The sequence below is a fragment of the Gymnodraco acuticeps genome, unplaced genomic scaffold, assembly GCF_902827175.1.
Source record: "Gymnodraco acuticeps unplaced genomic scaffold, fGymAcu1.1, whole genome shotgun sequence".
NCBI classification, from domain to species: Eukaryota; Metazoa; Chordata; class Actinopteri; order Perciformes; family Bathydraconidae; genus Gymnodraco; species Gymnodraco acuticeps.
In genome coordinates, this window is record NW_022990235.1 from 3,450,523 (window position 1) to 3,472,310 (window position 21,788).

Sequence of the window (21,788 nt, forward strand, 5' to 3'; positions counted from 1 at the left end):
TTTAGATTATTGACCAAAAAATAAGCTGTTGTGTTGCCATCAGTAATACATGTTGCTATAAAGTGGGAAGACAGTAGCAATACCTTGAGATGTATCTACACATTTTTATTATGAGTTTGATACATTCTTATATAGCGTGCACATGTGAAGTTGGATACGGTGAATGGTAACGGGGGAAAAGATGTAAAGTAGGTTCAGTTTATCCACAAGGTCAGAACAAACAGTCAAAAGGTATGACTAATGCATCTCTTACATGTCCCTTGGCTCAGCGTAGCAACCTTGGTGTGTTGCGATGAAGCTTTAAAATGTCACTGATATAGGATTTCAGAGTCCTTACAAGTAAGAAATTATTTTAAAATGAAATGAGTTCCAATGAGCTTTAAAGAAAAGGAAAAGATTGCCAGGGGATTGTTTCTCGAAACAGTGCCAACAGCTGTTCTCATTCTTGCTCTTAAGGGATAAACAAAGGAGCCACAGATGACCCCTAAATGTAGAGCAGCTGAGTGATGGACTCCAGCTCTATTTCCTTTATGTTTACAAATAACCTCACTATGACTCATTATCTTTGTGATAATCAGTGATTATGATGTTAGCGTTTTCAATTCGAAGCTGTTTTATTTATTAAAGTATGTATAAAGAACATGTTTCCTTCTTCCAGTGCAAGTGGACTCATTACCAAAAGATTTTGCCAAGAACATTGTGGCACAAAAAAGTATGGGTAGACCAGACTGTATTGGGTAGACAGGCATTAGGCATCGTTTCAATTAGAAAAAGGGTATCTATTTATATAGCAGATGATAAGTAGAAGAAATTGTGAAGTGGTTACACACAAGATATAATGAGCCTCTGTCTTCAATGAATATGTGTTACATGATACGTCCTTTGAAATCTTCTGTCTTATTAGGGCAAAACTCAAATATAGCACCAGCTTTGTGTTGATACTCAAGCCAAATTGTTAAGGGGCTTATTGTGTTTTTTATGGGCTTTGATCTCCCTCTGTCACTTTCTTCTTTTGTCAAGCAGCAACAACTGGGCTCAGGATAACAAACCAAGGTGAGAGTTGAGCAACATTCCAGTCTACAAGCCGGGATAAAGTGCACGGACAGATATTTAAAGTCACAGTAGCATCCATCCTCAACTCCGTAAGTACAAACACTTTGTTACCTAGTTATTATAGTGATTGTTGTTTTGATTATATACAATTTAACTTCTGTAGGTGTTGTGTGTGTGTTTTAAAGTTCACTAAAATAGCTTACTTCAAACCCTGAGTTTGACTGTATGCTGTGATATGGGAGACATTCAGACTATTTGAAATCGTATAGTCAGTGGGTTTAGAACAGTAAGACAAAACGTTTACAACTTGTATTGCTTTCCGTTTGGTTTGTAAAACAAGGATGAATATCTAAAGCTCACTAACTGCAGCTGTTACTTAAAAATCCCTGGCCATCTCAGGAATGTATTTTCTTTGTACGTACTTATTTTTAAGTACTTCTGTATTACAATTGGATGCTCATTGTATTATTGTCTTGCAGTCTTTCAACGGAGTTGGGGCAGGGGTTGCGGATTGTGGGTTAAAATTAGGTCTGGAGTGGTTACTTGTCCATCTTGCAGTAAAGCCTTTGGGATTAGAGGTGGTGAAGGTGAGAAGTGGGGAGTGACCCCATCACTCCATTTGACAAACATGAATTTAGAAGCTTATGGCTTTTTGTAAGTAGAGGACATTTGGCGTCAACATGCCGATGAGCAAATAATGTTCACAATTCTTAAAGTCACTATTATTGGTCTTGCTGTCTCAACTGTATGCTGAAAATAATAGCGAATAGGAGCCCTTGTGTATTACTTTGGAATGACCGCATTGCAAGAGGGTTCTTGGGTGCTGTCAGTTTCTTGGTGGTGTTAATTGCTTTAACAAGATGTGTTTATAAATGTTTGTGGAAGAGGTCAGTGACATCTTATAAACACCAGAGGGAGCCTTAAGTTGCAAAGGTGAAAACATGCAGCTTATATTACCAGCTTCTTTCATCAACCTCTGAAGCGTTAACATAACACCACATCACCAACTCATGATGAGGGCAGTGAGTTTTGAATATATATAACATGAGTTTTTATTGATGCGATATTATAAATACCTATACAGCACTATGAATTCATTAATATATATTTGGATATGTTTTATCTTGTCTTTCTTCTTGTTCAGGGACACAAAGGCATGTTCGAATCTCCCACCATACATTGGACAGAAAGCAAAGAAACACCCAAGAGAGTTCATTGTAACCCATTTCAAAATATGGTATGTTACATTTACAGACCTAGATATCAAAGAAATGTGATTCATCTTTAAATGTTTGAGTATATACATGTCGGTAATTGACAGTGTTTTGAAAGATTTTGTATACATTTTATGTTTTCAAATAAAAGATTCAAAAATATTAAAGTAAAGTTATCATTAAAGAATTGTTTTCTTGTATCAACCTTTTCTGGGGTTAGGGTTTTCTAATGTTTACTCATTACTTGACCATTGTGTTATGTGATTCTAAAAGTGGTGGAGCTGGAACCAATTATCATTGTTATTAATTAACTGCTCATTAATTTCTTAGTTGATAGTTTGGTCTATAAAATGTCCGAAAAATGTCTGTCCAAATTTGTTGAAGTCCAACGTGATGTCTTCTTATATCTTGTTTTGTAATTTCAAAACCAGAACAAATTCATTTCAAAATATCCCCACCATTTTTGCATGCAAAATAACTTTAAAGATGATCAAAGTACTTGTTGATTATTCTGTCATCAATTAAATCAGTTTTCGACTAATTGTAACAATGTGTAAACTAAAATACAAATTCCAGTAAGGCGATTCTAGAGTTCTGTTACAACAAGGCTGTTATGTGACACCTTCTGTATGCAGCTGACGTAATGCACCAAAGATAGGCGCCTAAATCTTCATTCATTAATTTACTCCCACATTGGTATTCCATCTGTCCCAAGGGGCCCACAGTGAGCGTCGCAGTAATGCTTTTGTTAAAGGGTCGAGGCAAACAAAGTAAGAATGTATTTTCTAAAGTTAGTCTTTTTAGTAAACATTTCTTCCTTGGTTTTTCCCCAGATAGTGTTTACTGTCTAATATGAACCATCTGCTTTAATGTTCATAAAATACTGAGCTATTAGAATAGTATGTTACCATAGCTAAATATTTTTGTTGATTAAGTGATTAAGCGCAGGTTAGCGAGGAGGATTCATAATTGACAATCAATCAATTTCATTTATTTACAGAACATTCAATCTGCAATTGATCCAGGACCAAGTAGAACATATTTGATAGTAAAGGCAAATAATATCAACAATTCTCAATATATCAAATTACTTTATTTGCATTTCTGTGCAGATGAAATAAATTGCAAAATACAGGGGTAGTTCAGAACAATTAAATAATAAACATGAACATGCTTTTTTAAACAACATTGATTTGATTTAACCATCAGTTATTATTGGCTTACAGTATGTAACATCTACAGTAAGTCATTTGAATTTAATTTGGATCAAAATTAAGAAAGTTATCTTATACACACTAATTAATAGATCATTTATACTTACAGTGTACCATGTATACATGTATATACTACATACACATATATACAAGGATATACAAGTAAAATATGTCATTCAAGAAATGAGTTAAAGAACAAAACACTGCCCCCAGTGTTAAAGATCTGGGGGCAGAATACTGTACACTTTATCTTTAACTTCATCAAACCAACTCATACAAAGTTTATTCTGACTGAAACTTCAGCAAAATATGACCTAGGGCTAATTTTGATAAATCACACTCACACTGACATTATTACATTGAGGTTTCAGTCATTATGAAGTTTTTAAAACAAATTATACGAACTCCATGAAGAGAAGGAATTTAACGATGTTGGACATGATATTTTAACCTTCTTTAAAGTTTCACTTAATGCAAAAGGCATTTCACTCTCAGGCCAGATCAAGGATTTTCAGCATGCACCATTCCATCGCTGCATAACATACACAATACATAGGTATTAGGACAACACAAACATAATGCACAATAGAGATTTAAAGTTTAAGATTAAGAAATTCAAGTTACGTTTTATACTTAACAGGAAACTGCTTTAATATTATGGATAATGTACATCTATGCAGACGAAACCCTGATATTAAGTACATTATTATCCATATATTCTTAATACAAATAAAAAAGACAGTTGAAAATGTATTTTAGATTTGTAACTTACTTGAAATTGATGTGACTCAAATAGTCAGCAAAGAAATCTCGCTCAATCACACTTTTCCTCATTGCCCTTCTGCACATAGTAACATACATTTCTCTATCACACAAGAGTAAAACTAAAACACACACAAACACATTTGCAAGCACTCTAATGCACACACATATACACAAAATATTCAGTGTGCTGCCTACCACCTGCACAGAAATGTCTTATTTATCACACACACGGGAATAAAAGCTGCTTTGGAATTTAGAAATGTCTTGCCACCCTGAAGACCCTGTGATTACTTAAAGCCAGCAGCCAGGTCTATTACTGCTGGCTACAGCTGGTCTATTGACAATGTGTTAATCTCTTTTCTTTTAGGCAAATATTTGCATTGTTTTTTTTTTTTTTTTTCAAACACATTGATGCAATGGAGGCAACGTAGGACTAATTAATGATTAAGTTCAGAAAATAAAGCAATTTGTAAAATGAACTACTTATCATCTTATACGGATCATATTCATTTAAATCCCATATTCATTTTATTTACCTTGTTTTAAAGACTTTACCATGATTACAGTACAGTAGCTCTAGTGTATTATTTCCTAGTGTGGCACACGATATATTTTATAACTGTTTACCACATTTACATACATGAACAGCACACTGGCCTTTTAAGTATTGGCTCCAAAAAATCCATCCCACACTAAAATGGTGTATCGAGTGCAAAGTTCCACATTAATAGTTTGTTAATTTCATTTTGATTTGGTATTTTATCTGACCCACGCAGGATAAAAACTCTACACAAAATGGTGATGAGTTTAAATGTGAATTGAGAAACCACAATGAACCACTCACACTAGTCTGAAGCAAGAAGTAGATCCACAGCCTGGATTTCTTTCCAAAGTGCTCAGTCAGTAACAGGATGCTGAAAACATCTGAGGTGTAATTAACAGAAGCGTTCAATGCATTTGTCAACAATTTCAATAGTAAGAGCATGGGAATTTGCAAGCGGGAGGCTATTTTTGCTTTAAGTCCTAATAAGCCTGTAAAGGAAGGCCAGACATATCCAATATCACCTTTTATTGCAACTTAATCCCGCCACAAGAGAATACTTTCACAGCGTCACAGGTGTCATCTTTCTTTAGAGAAATCACAACAGTATAATGGACCATAATGGGGTCTTAAATTAGCCTCAACTGAACCCTTGGGCCTATGCTCAAGAGATGTTTAAAAAAATGTGACTGCCAAAGGTTTGTTTGATGCTAAAAAAAGCGTGTGTGCAGATTGATGAAATATTCTTGTAATAAAAGTCCCACATTTACAAAAAATGTGAGTTATATCTCAAGTCTTCATTTTCCTTTATACAAAAAAGTAATAAAGTAACTAATAATTAATAGGCCTTCATCAATAACTCCTGGTAATTTAACCAAGAACTACAACGTATTGAAATGTGTAAACTCATAGTCATAATAACAAGGTGGTTGTTCTTACTTCTTTCTAGGAATCTGCAGTTTAGTTCCAGGGTTTCACTTAAAGTTAATGTTGTTTACGTATCATACAGGATAAAGTGACACCAGCCGTGATGATGGGTTGGAGATCTCATACTATTCTGAAGCACAGTGACCTAAACGGGAGGTCTGCTCCTGCGGGGGTCCAGAGATTTCAGTATAAAAGACACACTCCCAGTTCGTCAGAAGTTTTATACTCACTGACTACCAACGAAGGTGAGTCTTTCTGCTGTGATCAGTGCATTTAATGAGTTACTTTAAGAGCAGCTCTTTTGCCAGATTGCAGAAAGTTGTTAATCCTGTTGCCTTATAGAGACAGGCATATGATTAATTTTCTTTTTTTCTTTAGTATCCATTTAACAACTGCATCACTTGGCAGAAAAAAGGTAAGTGACTCTGACTGGAAGAAGGAAATCAAGCTTAATATTAAATACTACTTTCATTATTATATTTATACATTTTTACTTTTTTACAGAGGAACCATGGACGCTGAAATGGAGTGTTTTGGCCCGGCTGCCTTATACCTCCGGAAGTCTAACAGGGAGAGAGTAGAGGCTCAAAATACTGCGTTTGATGCTAAAACAGCTTATTACGTGACAGAGCCAGCTGAGATGTATTTGAAGGGGAAACTCGTGAAAAAGGAGGGTGGTAAAGCCACAGTTGAAGTTCAAGGTGGAAAGGTATGTATACATTTATTCATGTAGTCATGTATACATTAGACACAAGTAAAGGTAATGTCTGCGGACCCTTACCATATATTTTCTAATGGTGCTGCACATCCTCAAAACTTGTTTTTACTCTTTGTAACAGAATCTCACAGTTAAGGATGATGACATCTTCCCCATGAACCCTCCAAAGTACGATAAGATTGAGGACATGGCCATGATGACCCACCTCAGTGAACCTTCTGTGCTGTATAACCTCAAAGAGCGCTATGCAGCATGGATGATCTACGTAAGACCAATTAAACATTTACCAAATCTGTTGCACTGTATTTGATCAAAGTGTAGATTGCAAGTATGAATGTTTCATTGAATATGTATTTCCTCTTTCTGAAACAGACCTACTCAGGGCTGTTCTGCGTCACTGTGAACCCCTACAAGTGGCTCCCAGTGTATGACTCAAAGGTTGTCAATGGATACAGAGGCAAAAAGAGGATTGAGGCTCCACCCCACATCTTCTCCATCTCTGATAACGCCTATCAGTTCATGCTCCAAGGTATCAGTCAGTTTGAAAGCTATTGTGTGTCCAGAAAAATCAAAGCTGTAGAGGTCAACTTCTAACTGTTGCTGTACTCAATGGTCACCCTATAAGTGGGACTTGTGTTTCACTGTTTTGTGTTGTTTCCACAACAGTTTGTTGTCCTTGGTAAACATGCAGTTTATTGTGACACTAGAACTGTGGTCTCATACAATTCATAATGCAATAATACTTTTAAGAATATAAATGAATGCAATAACACAATGTGTGTGTGTAAATGTCATTCTCTCAACAGATCGTGAGAATCAGTCAATCCTGATTACGTAAGTCAATTCTCAGGATAACTTATTTAGACTGATATAACACTGATTATTTCTGTGTCTATCATTACTTACTTACACCAACACATTTGTCATATTATGCATTATAGTGGAGAATCCGGTGCAGGAAAGACTGTCAACACCAAACGTGTCATCCAGTACTTTGCGACAATCGCAGTGGCTGGAGGAAAGAAATCTGAAGCAGTCTCTGTAAAAATTCAGGTGAATGATTTGTATATATAATAACTGTATATAAATATGAAATCTATAAAAAGTGTAAATACAAACATGTGTCATGTTACATTGTTTAAAGGGCTCGCTGGAGGATCAAATCATTGCAGCCAACCCACTGCTGGAGGCTTATGGTAACGCCAAAACTGTGAGGAATGACAACTCATCCCGCTTTGTAAGTTTTGAGTCACAACATGTGAAAGTTTTACCTGAAAAGGCCTGATACAGGATGTCAAATATAACATTTTACTACCAAGTATAAAGATGTGTAAGGGAATCACAAATATGCCCACACTGATAAATGTATTTTTCTGCAGGGTAAATTCATCAGAATCCATTTTGGAACAACTGGAAAGTTGGCTTCAGCTGATATTGAAACATGTAAGCCTTCATCCGACTATTATCCAGAAGATTTAATCAAAAGACAAACAGTAAAACACTTTATTTATTATATCACCTTTGTTCCAGATCTGCTGGAAAAGTCTCGAGTGTCGTTCCAGCTGTCTGCTGAGAGGAGCTACCACATATTCTATCAGCTGATGACTGGCCACAAACCCGAGCTCTTGGGTCAGACATTTTACATTTTCAAGCCCATTTATAACCTGCTGTATCGTGTATTTTTGCTTTGAAAAGTAACCAAACACAATCTTTTCTCAGACGCTCTCCTGATCACCACCAATCCATTTGACTATCCCATGATCAGTCAGGGTGAAATCACCGTCAAGAGTATAGATGACGTTGAAGAGTTTATTGCCACTGATGTAAGAAAATTATCAAATTAAAATGTTCTTTATTCGTTCAAAAGCAGAGAGTGCAGAGTTCATGTGTTTTCTTTGAATATTCTTAGACTGCCATCGACATCCTGGGCTTCACTGCTGATGAGAAGATGAGCATTTACAAGCTGACTGGATCTGTGATGCATCACGGCGGCATGAAGTTCAAGCAGAAGCAGCGTGAAGAGCAGGCCGAGCCCGATGGCACTGAGGGTATGTGGGACTTGAAAACTCGAAAACAAGTGAAAATGTATAAATTGAAACCTTTTTTAATCCCTATAAGGGGTGCAAGATAACATCGCCTCTTCTTCAGTATGGGCAGATACAGGCTTTGAAATACAATATCTACATTGTGCAACATTGAACATTTAATACAATATGACAGGCTGAAGGATGGGTACTGAAACCAGGTATTAAAGGTGGGGTATGTAAGTTTGAGAAACCGGCTCGAGATACACTTTTTGTTATATTCCATGGAATGCTCTTAACATCCCGATAGCAATGAATATCTGAAGTGCTTTGACAAAAAATCCATAAAGAAATGTCATCTGTGGAAGCCGTAGTACTGTAAAAAGCATGACCCATCATCTGGATGGCCTACCTGCCTGTCAGCCTTCCATCTGTGCACAAACTTATCTTGTGCCCTCATTGGTCATGTGCACGTTTGTGTGTGTTGGAGGAGGGGCTCTGTAAGGAAGTGCCAGATTTTCTCCGGTTGTGTATTTTCAAATTCTAGCGCACTCAAGCTGGTTTCTCCAAAATTACCTACCCCACCTTTAAATTGCCAATTGGTAAATAATTGAAACTAAATTGAAAAGTAATGGTTGGACCTGACATTTTGCAGTTATTTTATGGGTAGTTTTTCTCTCTTTATATGCAATTATATTATCATGCTGTAGCCTCTCCTTTGCTCTCTGTCAGGATGTTGCTCAACAGGAGGAATGACTGATAATGACTGATGACTTTCTCCTTATGCTTTCTAGTTTTCACTCAGATATATTATTTATTTTAATGATATTTTAGATTTGTTGATGATATTGAGTTTAGAAAGTGCTTGCTACTTCTCTAAATCTGTTACCTTAAATTAAATGTGAAATAGTGTTTGTTTTTTCCAAGTAAATATATATTCATTTTGAAAAGGGTTGTATTTTGTGTTGGCATCCACTACAGTTGACACTTGATGTTCTCTTCATTATTATAATTATTTGGAAGAATATGTGTGCATATATGAGGATCGGCATCGACCAAGTTGAGTCATGTAACCTTATTCTATGTAAAATGAATATTATGACTTTTCATGGTTTGCTATTCTTTTCAGTCGCCGATAAAATCGCCTACCTCATGGGCCTGAACTCAGCCGACATCCTGAAGGCTCTGTGCTACCCAAGGGTCAAAGTCGGAAATGAATTTGTGACTAAAAGCCAGACTGTGCCTCAGGTAAAAACTTCTCATACAGTCCATACAGCTTAACCCCTAAAACCTTTGGTTATTGATAATAATATTTCATTATTGTTGTTTTTTCAAAATCAGGTGAACAATAATGTCAGTGCTCTCTGCAAGTCTATCTATGAGAAGATGTTCTTGTGGATGGTCGTCAGAATCAATGAGATGCTGGCCACCAAGCAGTCCAGACAGTTCTACATTGGTGTCCTGGATATTGCCGGGTTTGAAATCTTCGATGTAAGTTAAAACACACATTGCACTTGTCAGGTTTACAGAGTGAAACAGCACAATGAAAGTTTGACATGACATCTTCTTTCCCATCTAAAGTATAACAGCTTGGAGCAGCTGTGCATCAACTTCACCAATGAGAAGCTGCAACAGTTTTTCAACCACCACATGTTTGTTCTGGAGCAAGAAGAGTACAAGAAAGAGGGAATTGAATGGGAGTTCATTGACTTTGGTATGGACTTGGCTGCCTGCATTGAGCTGATTGAAAAGGTGAGCTACATGCAGTTTATTAACGCACACAGAAAACTATTTATGACTTTACGCTTTGTTTTTAATTATCATTTCATCATGACAGCCAATGGGAATCTTCTCCATCCTTGAAGAGGAGTGCATGTTCCCCAAGGCATCAGACGTCACCTTCAAGAACAAACTGTACGACCAGCATCTTGGTAAAAGTGCAGCCTTCCAGAAACCCAAACCTGCCAAAGGCAAAGCTGAGGCTCACTTTGCTCTGATGCACTATGCCGGCACCGTCGACTACAACGTCACCGGATGGCTGGAAAAGAACAAAGACCCCCTGAACGACTCAGTGGTTCAGCTCTACCAGAAGTCTTCAGTCAAACTGTTGGCTCTCCTCTATGCATCACATTCTTCAGGAGATGGTAGAGGTTTTATTTTTATATTTAAGTGACTACACATCACTTAAGATGTTAAGAAATGTTCTAATGCATGGTATTTCAGTCAGACAATACGGGTACTTTGTATAGTCAATTTGTTCCTTTGGGAAGGAAGAGGGAAGCTGAACAAACAAAATTACCCCAAAGGAAAACAATTTATTATGCAACATGTGATCATATTTTGTAGTAATTTAAATACCAAAAAACAAAATGAAAATCTAACTATAAATGCTTTTTACAGATGCTAAAGGTGGAAAGAAGGCTGGTGGCAAGAAGAAAGGTGGATCCTTCCAGACAGTGTCGGCTCTCTTTAGGGTAATTATTATTGTCAGAAATAAAAAATGTTGGTCACCCTATAAATATAATTATATGACTATCCATCATGCAGGGAATTATGTAAAATAGGAGATGATAAAAAGTGTTAGAGATGAAGCATACAGTAAATGTAGTTTACCAGCAACTCCTTAATGCCATAGATTTAATATCAAGTTGATGTATTAACTAAGCATAGGAAGACCTTCAACAAGGCAAATTGTGTTTAAAGCAAGCGAGACGACACATTTCCTATACCTACAATCTGTCAAACTCTTTGAGGCTAAAACAAAAGTCAATATTTCATTTTGTTTGTACATAACTTCAGGCGTATCACAGAACCTTTATCATTCAACCTTTAAAAGCAAAAATGTGTTGAGCTCATTCATTTGCCACTATTTCTATGTAATGTGTTGAGGAGTTGTATGATCGAACGTGTATGAAAAATGCAGTCGTGTCTGTCAATATTTTAGAGAACATTTTAAAAGTTTGATGCATCCACAGGAAAACTTGGGCAAGCTGATGACTAACTTAAGGTGCACTCACCCACACTTTGTGCGCTGTTTGATTCCCAATGAATCAAAAACACCAGGTGAGTTATAAAAGTCATTTTATGATTTCTGTGAAACCATAACTATCCCTCTTTCTGTATGCTTGTCCTGTCTGCTAAATACACATTTTCTCAGTGTCACTGATCTGTGCAAGGGCTTCACTTCCAACACATTGTGCTTGCTACTGTTTAAGGTCTCATGCAGAACTTCCTGGTCATCCACCAGCTGAGGTGTAACGGTGTGCTGGAAGGTATCAGGATCTGCAGAAAGGGCTTCCCCAGCAGGATCCAATATGCTGACTTCAAGCAGAGGTAGAGTTACTGCTTCTGTACCTCTCAGTCCACATTTGTTGATTTGTGTTCTGTTGAAGATCTGATTTAAAGTTAATTTTTTTCAGATACAAAGTATTGAACGCTAGTGTCATCCCTGAGGGACAGTTCATCGACAACAAGAAGGCTTCAGAGAAGCTGCTGCAATCTATCGATGTGGATAAATCACAGTACAGATTCGGCCATACCAAGGTAAATAAACAGATTTAAATGCAATCATATAAGTAGCTTGAAACTGATTTTGATTGGTTAATATATTTGATCACATCTATTGTCAGGTATTCTTCAAGGCTGGATTGCTGGGTACTTTGGAGGAGATGAGGGATGAGAAACTGGTCGAGCTGGTCAGAATGACCCAGGCTCTCTGCAGAGGTTACCTCATGAGGAGAGAGTTCGTCAAGATGATGGCGAGGAGGTTTGATCAGTATTTTTTAAGATACACATACTTTAGCACTTATAGCAAAAGAAACATTGAAAGAGAGCTTTGTACATGTGTGGAATTCTTCATGATTTTGAGTACCTGATTTGAACTCTATAATAACAACATGTAGGAAGACAGCTGGCAAAAAAGAGCTTTTGTACAAAGATGTCCTGGCTATTCTGAATCTTCTCTCCTACTGTAGCAATTCTTGGTCAGATAAACCACAGGATATGTGTGTTGCTCTGGTGCTTACAGCAGAGGTTTGTCAGATGTATAGATTTATAGGGTGGGTTTTTATAGCTTGATTGATCACCGAAGGAAACTGTCCACACTGTCCAACACAGTTAAATGTTTCCATGAGCTGTATTGGTGTCTCATTTATACACAAAAAGGGATGTAAGAGGTGCAGCAATAAGAAACTGTTCTTTTGTCTTAAATAAGTGTTTGTGAAAAAATTCAGATTTTTTTTCTTTGTGTTGTGTCCCCAGGGAGGCCATTTACTCCATCCAGTACAACATCCGCTCATTCATGAATGTCAAAACCTGGCCATGGATGAAGCTCTACTTCAGAATCAAACCTCTGCTGAAGAGTGCAGAGAGTGAAAAGGAGATGGCGCAAATGAAAGAGGACTTCGAAAAAATGAAAGAGGATCTAGCAAAGGCTCTGTCAAAGAAGAAGGAGCTGGAGGAGAAGATGGTTTCTCTGCTGCAGGAGAAGAATGACTTGGAGCTGCAAATTCAGTCTGTACGTTAAAATAGATAGAGGCTATTGCTTTTTCAAAAATCCTGGTTTTAAAGTTCAATAAATACATGTTTTATTTTATTTTATTTCAAATCTAGGAAGGTGACACCCTCTGTGATGCAGAGGAGAGGTGTGAGGGGCTCATTAAAGCGAAAATCCAGCTTGAGGCCAAATGCAAAGAGACGTCTGAGAGACTGGAGGATGAGGAGGAAATTAATGGTGAGCTGACTGCAAAGAAGAGGAAGCTGGAGGACGAGTGCTCTGAGTTGAAGAAAGACATCGATGACTTGGAGCTCACCCTGGCCAAAGTGGAAAAGGAGAAACATGCCACAGAGAACAAGGTTAATGTCTCTCTTTTCACTTTTTAAGCTGTGCTTATTAGAAAATACACTGATTTAATAATGAAAACATGTGTTTATCTAACCTGTTTAGGTTAAAAACCTTGTTGAGGAAATGTCATCTCAAGATGAAACCATTGCCAAGTTGACCAAAGAGAAGAAAGCCCTCCAAGAGGCCCATCAGCAGACCCTCGATGATCTGCAGGCAGAGGAAGACAAAGTCAACACTCTGACCAAGGCTAGTGTCAAGCTGGAGCAACAAGTCGACGATGTAAGAGGCTGTGTTTTTAGTTTTGAGAGACACACACCAACGTTTTATATTGCCACTCTTCACACTATTCTCTATGTGTATTCACTAGCTTGAAGGTTCCTTGGAGCAAGAAAAGAAACTTCGTATGGATCTCGAACGATCAAAAAGAAAGCTTGAGGGAGATCTGAAGCTGGCCCTAGAATCCCTGATGGATCTGGAGAATGACAAGCAGCAGTCTGATGAGAAAATAAAGAAGTATGTAAAAATGACTTTATTTATAACCTCCCAAATTTGTAAATAACAGTATGTTTCTAACATTTTTCATTATTTTTGTTAACTAGGAGAGACTTTGAGATAAGTCACCTTCTTGGCAAGATAGAAGATGAACAGTCAGTTGGTATTCAACTTCACAAGAAAATTAAGGAATTGCAGGTAATGTGTAAATATGTGTTTGGGCTTTGTCAAGGAATCTGTTTGTAATAGTATATAAGTAAAATGATCATTGAAGAGACAGAAAGATAAAGAATGCAATGAAATTCAAAAGTCAGTCATTTTACTTGAATAAATTGTTTTTCTCTTTCATGTTGAAAACGTATAAATATGTGTGATTTACTTGAGACAGTTTAAGCGTCCTGATGTGTACCATTACACAGGACTTTCTGCTTTGCAAATCAGTTAATTTTAAAAAGAAACATAGTTTATGAAAGGTTATTTTCTCTATTATTATAGATTGCTTTGTCTTAGTTTTTGATTGTACAATTTTGTCAAATACATTTGAAAAAATAAAATGTTCTGTTGCACCACAGGCTCGTATTGAGGAGCTGGAGGAGGAGATCGAGGCTGAGCGAGCTGCTCGGGCCAAAGTGGAGAAGCAGAGGTCTGATCTCTCCAGGGAACTTGAGGAGATCAGTGAGAGGCTGGAAGAAGCTGGAGGAGCAACTTCTGTTCAGCTCGAGATGAACAAGAAGCGTGAGGCCGAGTTTCAGAAGCTGCGTCGTGACCTCGAAGAGTCCACCCTGCAGCACGAGGCCACCGCTGCAGCTCTCCGTAAGAAGCAGGCTGACAGCGTGGCAGAGCTCGGAGAACAGATCGACAACCTCCAGAGAGTCAAACAGAAGCTGGAGAAAGAGAAGAGCGAGTACAAGATGGAGATCGATGACGTCTGCAGCAACATGGAGAGTCTCGCCAAATCAAAGGTAACATTTATGATTGTTTTTTATTTAAAGATGAGTAATGACCACAATTCACTTCATTCAAGTATCATTACATTATTTAGCAGAGGTGTTGCACAACGAAATGCTGCTGTAGTCAATGTATGCCAAAACAACATTGCTATAAAAAAGTTTTACATTTTAATCTGGAGAAATGTACACTAAGCAGCAGAAAGACAAACACAAGTGAATTCTCTGGTCAGATAATATGGCCAGGATAAACATTAAAACTTTGACTATTTTCTGCCTCCTATCCTTTTTTCATTGTCAGAAGCAATATGACTTCAGCAAACTAAATGGTGTTGATTTGTGTCTATAGGGTAACCTGGAGAAAATGTGCCGTTCTCTTGAGGATCAACTAAGTGAATTTAAGACCAAGAATGAAGAACATGTGCGTCAGTTAAATGATATCAACGCTCAAAGATCAAGACTCGCGACTGAAAATGGTGAGTGCAACATCTGGGAAGAGAATAATTAAACTCCTTCTGAAATTTTTCTGACAACATTTGTTAGTTAGTACAAATCACTAACCAAAAAATACTTTTCTAATCAGGGGAACTTGGTCATCAGTTGGAAGAGAAGGAGTCTCTTGTTTCACAGCTTACCAGGGGAAAACAGGCTTACATTCACCAACTTGAGGAGCTCAAAAGGCACCTTGAAGAAGAAGTTAAGGTACGGTAGTGTCCTTTTTTTATAACATTGCCACAAATGGCCTAATGTGTTTTATCATACTAAGACATCATTATAACCAATTGTTTTCTTTTTCTTTCTTAATTAGGCCAAGAACGCCCTGGCTCATGCTGTTCAGTCGGCCCGTCATGACTGCGACCTGCTCAGAGAGCAGTACGAGGAGGAGCAGGAGGCCAAGTCTGAGCTGCAGCGCGCAATGTCTAAGGCCAACTGCGAGGTGGCTCAGTGGAGAGCCAAATACGAGACTGACGCCATTCAGCGCACTGAGGAGCTGGAGGAGTCTAAGTAAGTCATCAAAATGTAAACTTTGTATAAACATTACCAATGACAAATGAAGGCTCCTCAGCTGTAAGATGTTGTTGTAATTTAGAGGGATGCATCTAATAGAAGCTTGAGTCGTATATATCCTTTGCATCATTTCTAAAACTCATATACTAACATGCTTTAACAGGAAAAAGCTTGCCCAGCGTCTTCAGGATGCAGAAGAATCCATCGAGGCTGTGAATGCAAAATGTGCCTCTCTGGAAAAGACAAAACAGAGACTGCAGTGTGAAGTGGAGGATCTGATGATCGATGCAGAGAGAGCTAATGCTCTGGCCGCTAGCCTCGACAAGAAGCAAAGAAACTTTGACAAGGTCAGATGTTTTTGTAATGTACTCTTTTTTTAACTGGTTAACGTGAGGTGACAGAATACACTCATTTGTTTTTTACATGTTCAGGTTCTTGCAGAGTGGAAGCAGAAGTTTGAGGAGAGCCAGGCTGAGCTGGAGGGATCTCTAAAAGAAGCTCGTTCTCTCAGCACAGAGATTTTCAAGCTGAAGAATTCATATGAAGAAGCGATAGATCACCTGGAGACCCTGAAGAGAGAGAACAAGAACCTGCAACGTAAGACAACAAACATTAAATACTTTAAATCCTGTAGACATTTGTATCACCTCTTGTGATACATTGTTGAAAATGTTAACCCTAAACTAAGTGCAATCTTTAACAGTGGCACCATTTATACTGAAAAAGGTTTCAAAACCAAGTTAAGTACTACACTGCCTAAGTGCTGCTTTTGATACTACAGACCATTTGATTCTTTTAAATAAACTTCACAATCTTGTTGACACTTTACTATTTTATATTGGCTTGAATCTTGTACTAATAAGAACATTATTTAATACTCTATACTTTAATTAATGGTCATCAAAGAGCTATATAATTAATTGTGGTGTTCCTCAAGGCTCAATTCTAGGTCCTTCACTTTTTAATTTATATATGCTACTACCTGGGAGCATCATTAGGAGACAAGTTTCCATAGTTATGCTGACGACACACATCTATACATTATCATGTCATGACTCAGAACCAATATATGCCCTTTTTAATAGTAAGCTTGAGATGGCTTTTCTAAACTTCAATCGGGACCAAGTCCTGGTTATTGATTCTGGAGCTCAGGAAAATAAACTGGATAAAAAACGTCCAAAATAATATATTGAAACCAGAATCTCAAACGTAGTTATGAACCACATATTTGAAATCAACAAATGTATGGATTACCTGTTGAATTGTTTTTTGTCTTCCAAAAACAAATATAGCTCTACAGCAACAAAACTCAGCTGCATAAGTATTAACAAGGACCAGACAGAGACTGTACATTACTCCAATTTTAAAGTCTCTGCACTGGATACCTTTTTGCTTCAGAATTAATTGCTTTTAATAGTTTTTAAAGATCTAAAAAGCTATTTATCAGATTCGTTTTTTGAGATCATCATAAGGCCCTTTTATATTAACGGGAGGCTTATTTTTGTTATTATGGCCTGCGACTGTAGAACAGCCTCACAGAAGACCTGAGAGCTGCAGAGAGTGTTCATAATTTTAAGTGTCAATTTAATACTTACAGTAATCTTTGTTGGGACATGCTTTTTAATGTACTATGTGGATTTTGTGTTTTGTTTTCTCAACAGAGGAAATCACAGATTTGACTGAAAATCTTGGGGAATCTGGGAAGACAATTCATGAATTGGAAAAGGCTAAGAAGACAGTCGAGAATGAGAGAGCAGAAGTTCAGGCTGCCCTAGAAGAGGCAGAGGTATTTAAACAACTTATTTACAAAGAAGGTGCTTCCTGATTCAAACTGCAACCATCCATATACTTTAAACGTTATCACTTTACATTTTATTTTGTAGGCTACACTGGAGCACGAAGAATCAAAGATCATCCGTGTTCAGCTCGAGCTCACCCAGGTGAAAAATGAAGTTGACAGAAAAATTGCAGAGAAGGACGAGGAGATTGAGCAGATCAAAAGGAACAGCCAGAGAGTGATTGAGACCATGCAGAGTACTTTGGATTCTGAAATCAGGAGCAGGAATGATGCCCTGAGAATCAAGAAGAAGATGGAGGGAGACCTCAATGAGCTGGAGATTCAGCTGAGCCACGCAAACCGCCAGGCATCTGAAGCCCAGAAACAGCTGAGAAACGTTCAGGGACAACTTAAGGTTGGGCTTGAATATTTAACATAAATATGTTCAAAAATAAAGCTACATGGCTTAAGCATATGTACATTGCTGATTAAATGATGACGTGTTTAATTCAGGATGCCCTGCTGCACCTTGATGAAGCTCTCAGAGGTGAGGCGGACATGAAGGAGCAGGTTGCCATGGTGGAGCGCAGGAACAACCTGATGATGGCTGAGATCGAGGAGCTGAGAGCAGCACTGGAGCAGACGGAGAGGTCCCGCAAAGTGGCTGAACAGGAGCTGGTTGATGCCAGCGAGCGAGTGGGACTGCTGAACGCTCAGGTTCTTACCTCTATTCTATCAGTACTGTTAAATACAAGGACAAGTATTAAATGTATAGACCATTTGAAACCTCACTGTATATTTTTCCTTTTTAGAACACAAATCTCATCAACACTAAAAGAAAGTTAGAGACGGACCTTGTCCAGATCCAAGGGGAAGTGGAAGACTCTATCCAGGAAGCCAGAAATGCTGAAGAAAAGGCCAAGAAAGCCATCACTGATGTGAGTCCTGCTAAGTATTTTGTTGTATGTTGTATGTATATGCCCAGCTGCTTATGCAGAAGCTCCAAGATTGAAATTGAGACATTACACAGGTTACTAATAACTAATTATTAAGAAAGTATAATATTCAACCTGGGTTAGAGAAAATAGTGTCATTATCAGCCATCAACATGTTGGAAACTTTATATTTGAGCAATGTCAATGCATATTGGTTATACACAAGTAGTACTTTTAGTAAGTTGGTGCTCTTATTTTATAAACCTAAACTGAAACAATCAGTAAACTATAAAAGGAATATCAGGGAACTACTTTAATCAAAAATATATAACCAAAAACATTGTAGGATAAAGTAATTTGACATTAACTTTATGGACTTTATAATTTCATCATAAGTGATTTCCTGTAGTAACCTATCCTTTTATTTTTCCTTTGTTTTATAAAATGGGTGCATTTCTCCTGATCTATCTGCTTACTTGCCTTCTTGCAATCACTCCATGTTTAGGCTGCCATGATGGCAGAAGAGCTGAAGAAGGAGCAGGACACCAGCTCTCATTTGGAGAGGATGAAGAAGAACCTGGAGGTGACAGTGAAGGACCTGCAGGTCCGCCTGGACGAAGCCGAGAATCTGGCCTTGAAGGGCGGCAAGAAGCAGCTCCAGAAACTGGAGACTAGGGTAAGTTCATTATTATTCATTATAAAATTAAGTTATGATTGAGGTTCACCTGCTGACTTTTACCCCCGCTTATCTTTCAGGTCCGTGATCTTGAGTGTGAGGTGGAGGCGGAGCAGAAACGTGGAGCTGAAGCTGTTAAAGGCGTCCGCAAATATGAACGCAGAGTGAAGGAACTGACTTACCAGGTACAGAGAACCAAAACAATGTGCACCTTAAATGTATTTTGAAATAGTCACGCAATTGTTTATTATTATGTGAATATCTGAAGCAATTTTATAATTCTTGCCATGTTGAAAAACTGGATGTAGAATATTTTTGAAACCTCTAGAGGGCGGTAATCACCATCATATCGCTGACGCTCCAACAGCCCTGTGGTGAGGGGGAGCACAGCCAGAAAATAAACATTGCATTGCAGCTATAAATACAACGAGGAGCTGCTTATACGTTTGATCACATGAGTGATATTTAAAGATCTGTTCAACAGATTTCTACCTTGAACTTTCTATGCAAATGAAACTACTTGCAAAAACAGTCCAATTCGAAAAGATCAGTGAAATAATAAGCATGTTCAGAGTTCTTGTTAACTGAAGTACAAAATATGTTTGCCAAAACATATATATTGAGGTGAAAGTATATACAATGACAGTTTGTTTTTTATGAAAAAAAAAAGATGAAAGCTGCCCCACATGTATTTTTTGTAAAGACACATACAAGAATAAAGATACAGTTATGATGAAACAAATACACTTTATACACTGAACAAAAATATAAACGCAACACTTTTGTTTTTGCTCCCATTTTTCATGAGATGAACTTAAAGATCTAAAACATTTTTTACATACACAAAATAACCATTTCTCTCAAATATTGTTCACAAATCTGAAAAAATCTGTGAAAGTGAGCACTTCTCCTTTGCCGAGATAATCCATCCCACCTCACAGGTGTGGTGGCATATCAAGATGCTAATTAGACAGCATGATTATTGCACAGGTGTGCCTTAGGCTGGCCACAATAAAAGGCCACTCTGAAACATGCATTTTTGCTTTATTGGGGGGGTCTGGGGGGGTCTGAAAACCAGTCAGTATCTGGTGTGAGGGGTAGGGGTAGGGTTAGGGTAATGTTGTGAATCGAGTGGCCCATGGTGGTGGTGGGGTTATGGTATGGGCAGGCGTATGTAATGGACGACGAACACAGGCCACTCGATTCACAACATTACCCTAACCCTAACCCTACCCTAGTTCTTCCCCCTCAATCTGTGGAAAAGGGCAAATTATGCTCAGCATCAATTCATTATGGGCTCGTTATCATTATTATATCATTAGCATCGGGCCGATAGCTTGCGTAAATTATGCTCACATTATGTCATGAAGCTATCAGCAACCATAATCCATTATTCCTTTCTAATTGTCTTGTTATTATGCATTATTTCATATATTTTGTATTTGCAATCGGCTTGGTTGGTCTTGTTAGTCTTTCTGAAGTGGCTTAACTGTGTAGGATGTAGGAAATGTTCTCTCAAGTGTTTTACAATAGATGTTGACACGTTGCAATGATGGTTGTGTTGGCCTCAAACCGCCTGTACTGTATATTGCCTCTAGAATGAGGAGGACAAGAAGAATGTCGCCCGACTTCAGGATCTGGTGGACAAGCTGCAGCTGAAAATGAAAGCCTACAAGAGGCAGTCTGAAGAGGCTGTGAGTGTGAAATATTTGACGCATGCAACGCAAATAGGTGTCAAACCAGTATCACTAACACCAGAAGACTGACAGCATGATGCATCCTGATTGGATGCTTTTCATCTCGTACACGGGTCGAATTGTTCAAGGCGTCACTTCTTTAAATTCGTGTTCTGCAGGAGGAGCAGGCCAACACTCACCTGTCCAAGTACAGGAAGGTGCAGCATGAGATGGAGGAGGCTGAGGAGCGGGCGGACATCGCAGAATCTCAGGTCAACAAGCTGAGGGCAAAGAGTCGGGAGATCGTCAGGGTATGTTCATTTATATTTATTTTTATTCAAAGTACAATATAATCATACTTATATATTATACTTATACTATAAAATGAAGCCCTGTATCTTTACTTCTTGACAAAGGGTTAAAACACTAACTTCTCACTGTCTGTTTTTTATTGATTTAAAGGGAAAGGAGGCTGAAGAATGAGCATGAGAGAAGAGGAAACGCAGCACAAGAAATCATAAAATATTACCTTTGATGTGTCACGTATGTAACAAGAAATAAATCTGAAAGCATTTGAATACCTTGTTTGTGCCATTATTCTGATTGTTTCACGTCACTCTTAATGAAAATAATGTATAGAATTCATTTGAATTTAAAGTCTTACTTAAAAGATAATTTACAATAATGTTTAAACAAATGAGCATTGAAAAACATACAAAAAGATATAGTATCTATGTAATACACAATTAAGAATACAAATAAATAAGTTATAATACATTATAATTAACTAAACTACAAAAAAGCATGATAATAGCTATTCAGTCCACCTAAAATGAGCTATGTATGTTGAGTCTATATCTGAGCAGCAGTGTATAGCTTCCTCTTTTAAAATAACCGGGTTGTCAACTGTTGCCTGTTATCATGTGAAAGTCCTGCAGGTTATGATAACTGTAAATCTGTTCCTCGTGGTGATAATGT

General features: G+C 37.8%; 1 protein-coding gene across 1 annotated transcript; it reads left to right on the plus strand.

The window, feature by feature from the left end:
• The first annotated feature begins 1,041 nt into the window (after positions 1–1,041).
• On the plus strand, positions 1,042–21,388 carry LOC117548141 (myosin heavy chain, fast skeletal muscle-like). Its single transcript, XM_034219183.1, has 43 exons — positions 1,042–1,142; positions 2,198–2,290; positions 5,797–5,959; positions 6,093–6,129; positions 6,219–6,423; positions 6,554–6,697; positions 6,805–6,961; positions 7,239–7,266; positions 7,374–7,485; positions 7,577–7,669; positions 7,812–7,875; positions 7,963–8,061; positions 8,152–8,255; positions 8,342–8,480; positions 9,586–9,704; positions 9,798–9,947; positions 10,038–10,208; positions 10,294–10,600; positions 10,857–10,930; positions 11,432–11,519; positions 11,672–11,789; positions 11,876–11,999; positions 12,086–12,222; positions 12,717–12,972; positions 13,068–13,310; positions 13,402–13,578; positions 13,667–13,812; positions 13,899–13,989; positions 14,364–14,753; positions 15,088–15,214; positions 15,322–15,440; positions 15,547–15,743; positions 15,910–16,093; positions 16,178–16,343; positions 17,408–17,532; positions 17,630–17,938; positions 18,037–18,240; positions 18,336–18,461; positions 18,964–19,134; positions 19,215–19,319; positions 20,733–20,828; positions 20,990–21,121; positions 21,273–21,388. Exons 5-43 carry the CDS (start codon positions 6,226–6,228, stop codon positions 21,291–21,293), a joined length of 5,811 nt encoding a protein of 1,936 aa, XP_034075074.1. The 5' UTR covers positions 1,042–1,142; positions 2,198–2,290; positions 5,797–5,959; positions 6,093–6,129; positions 6,219–6,225; the 3' UTR covers positions 21,294–21,388.
• Positions 21,389–21,788: the final 400 nt, after the last annotated feature.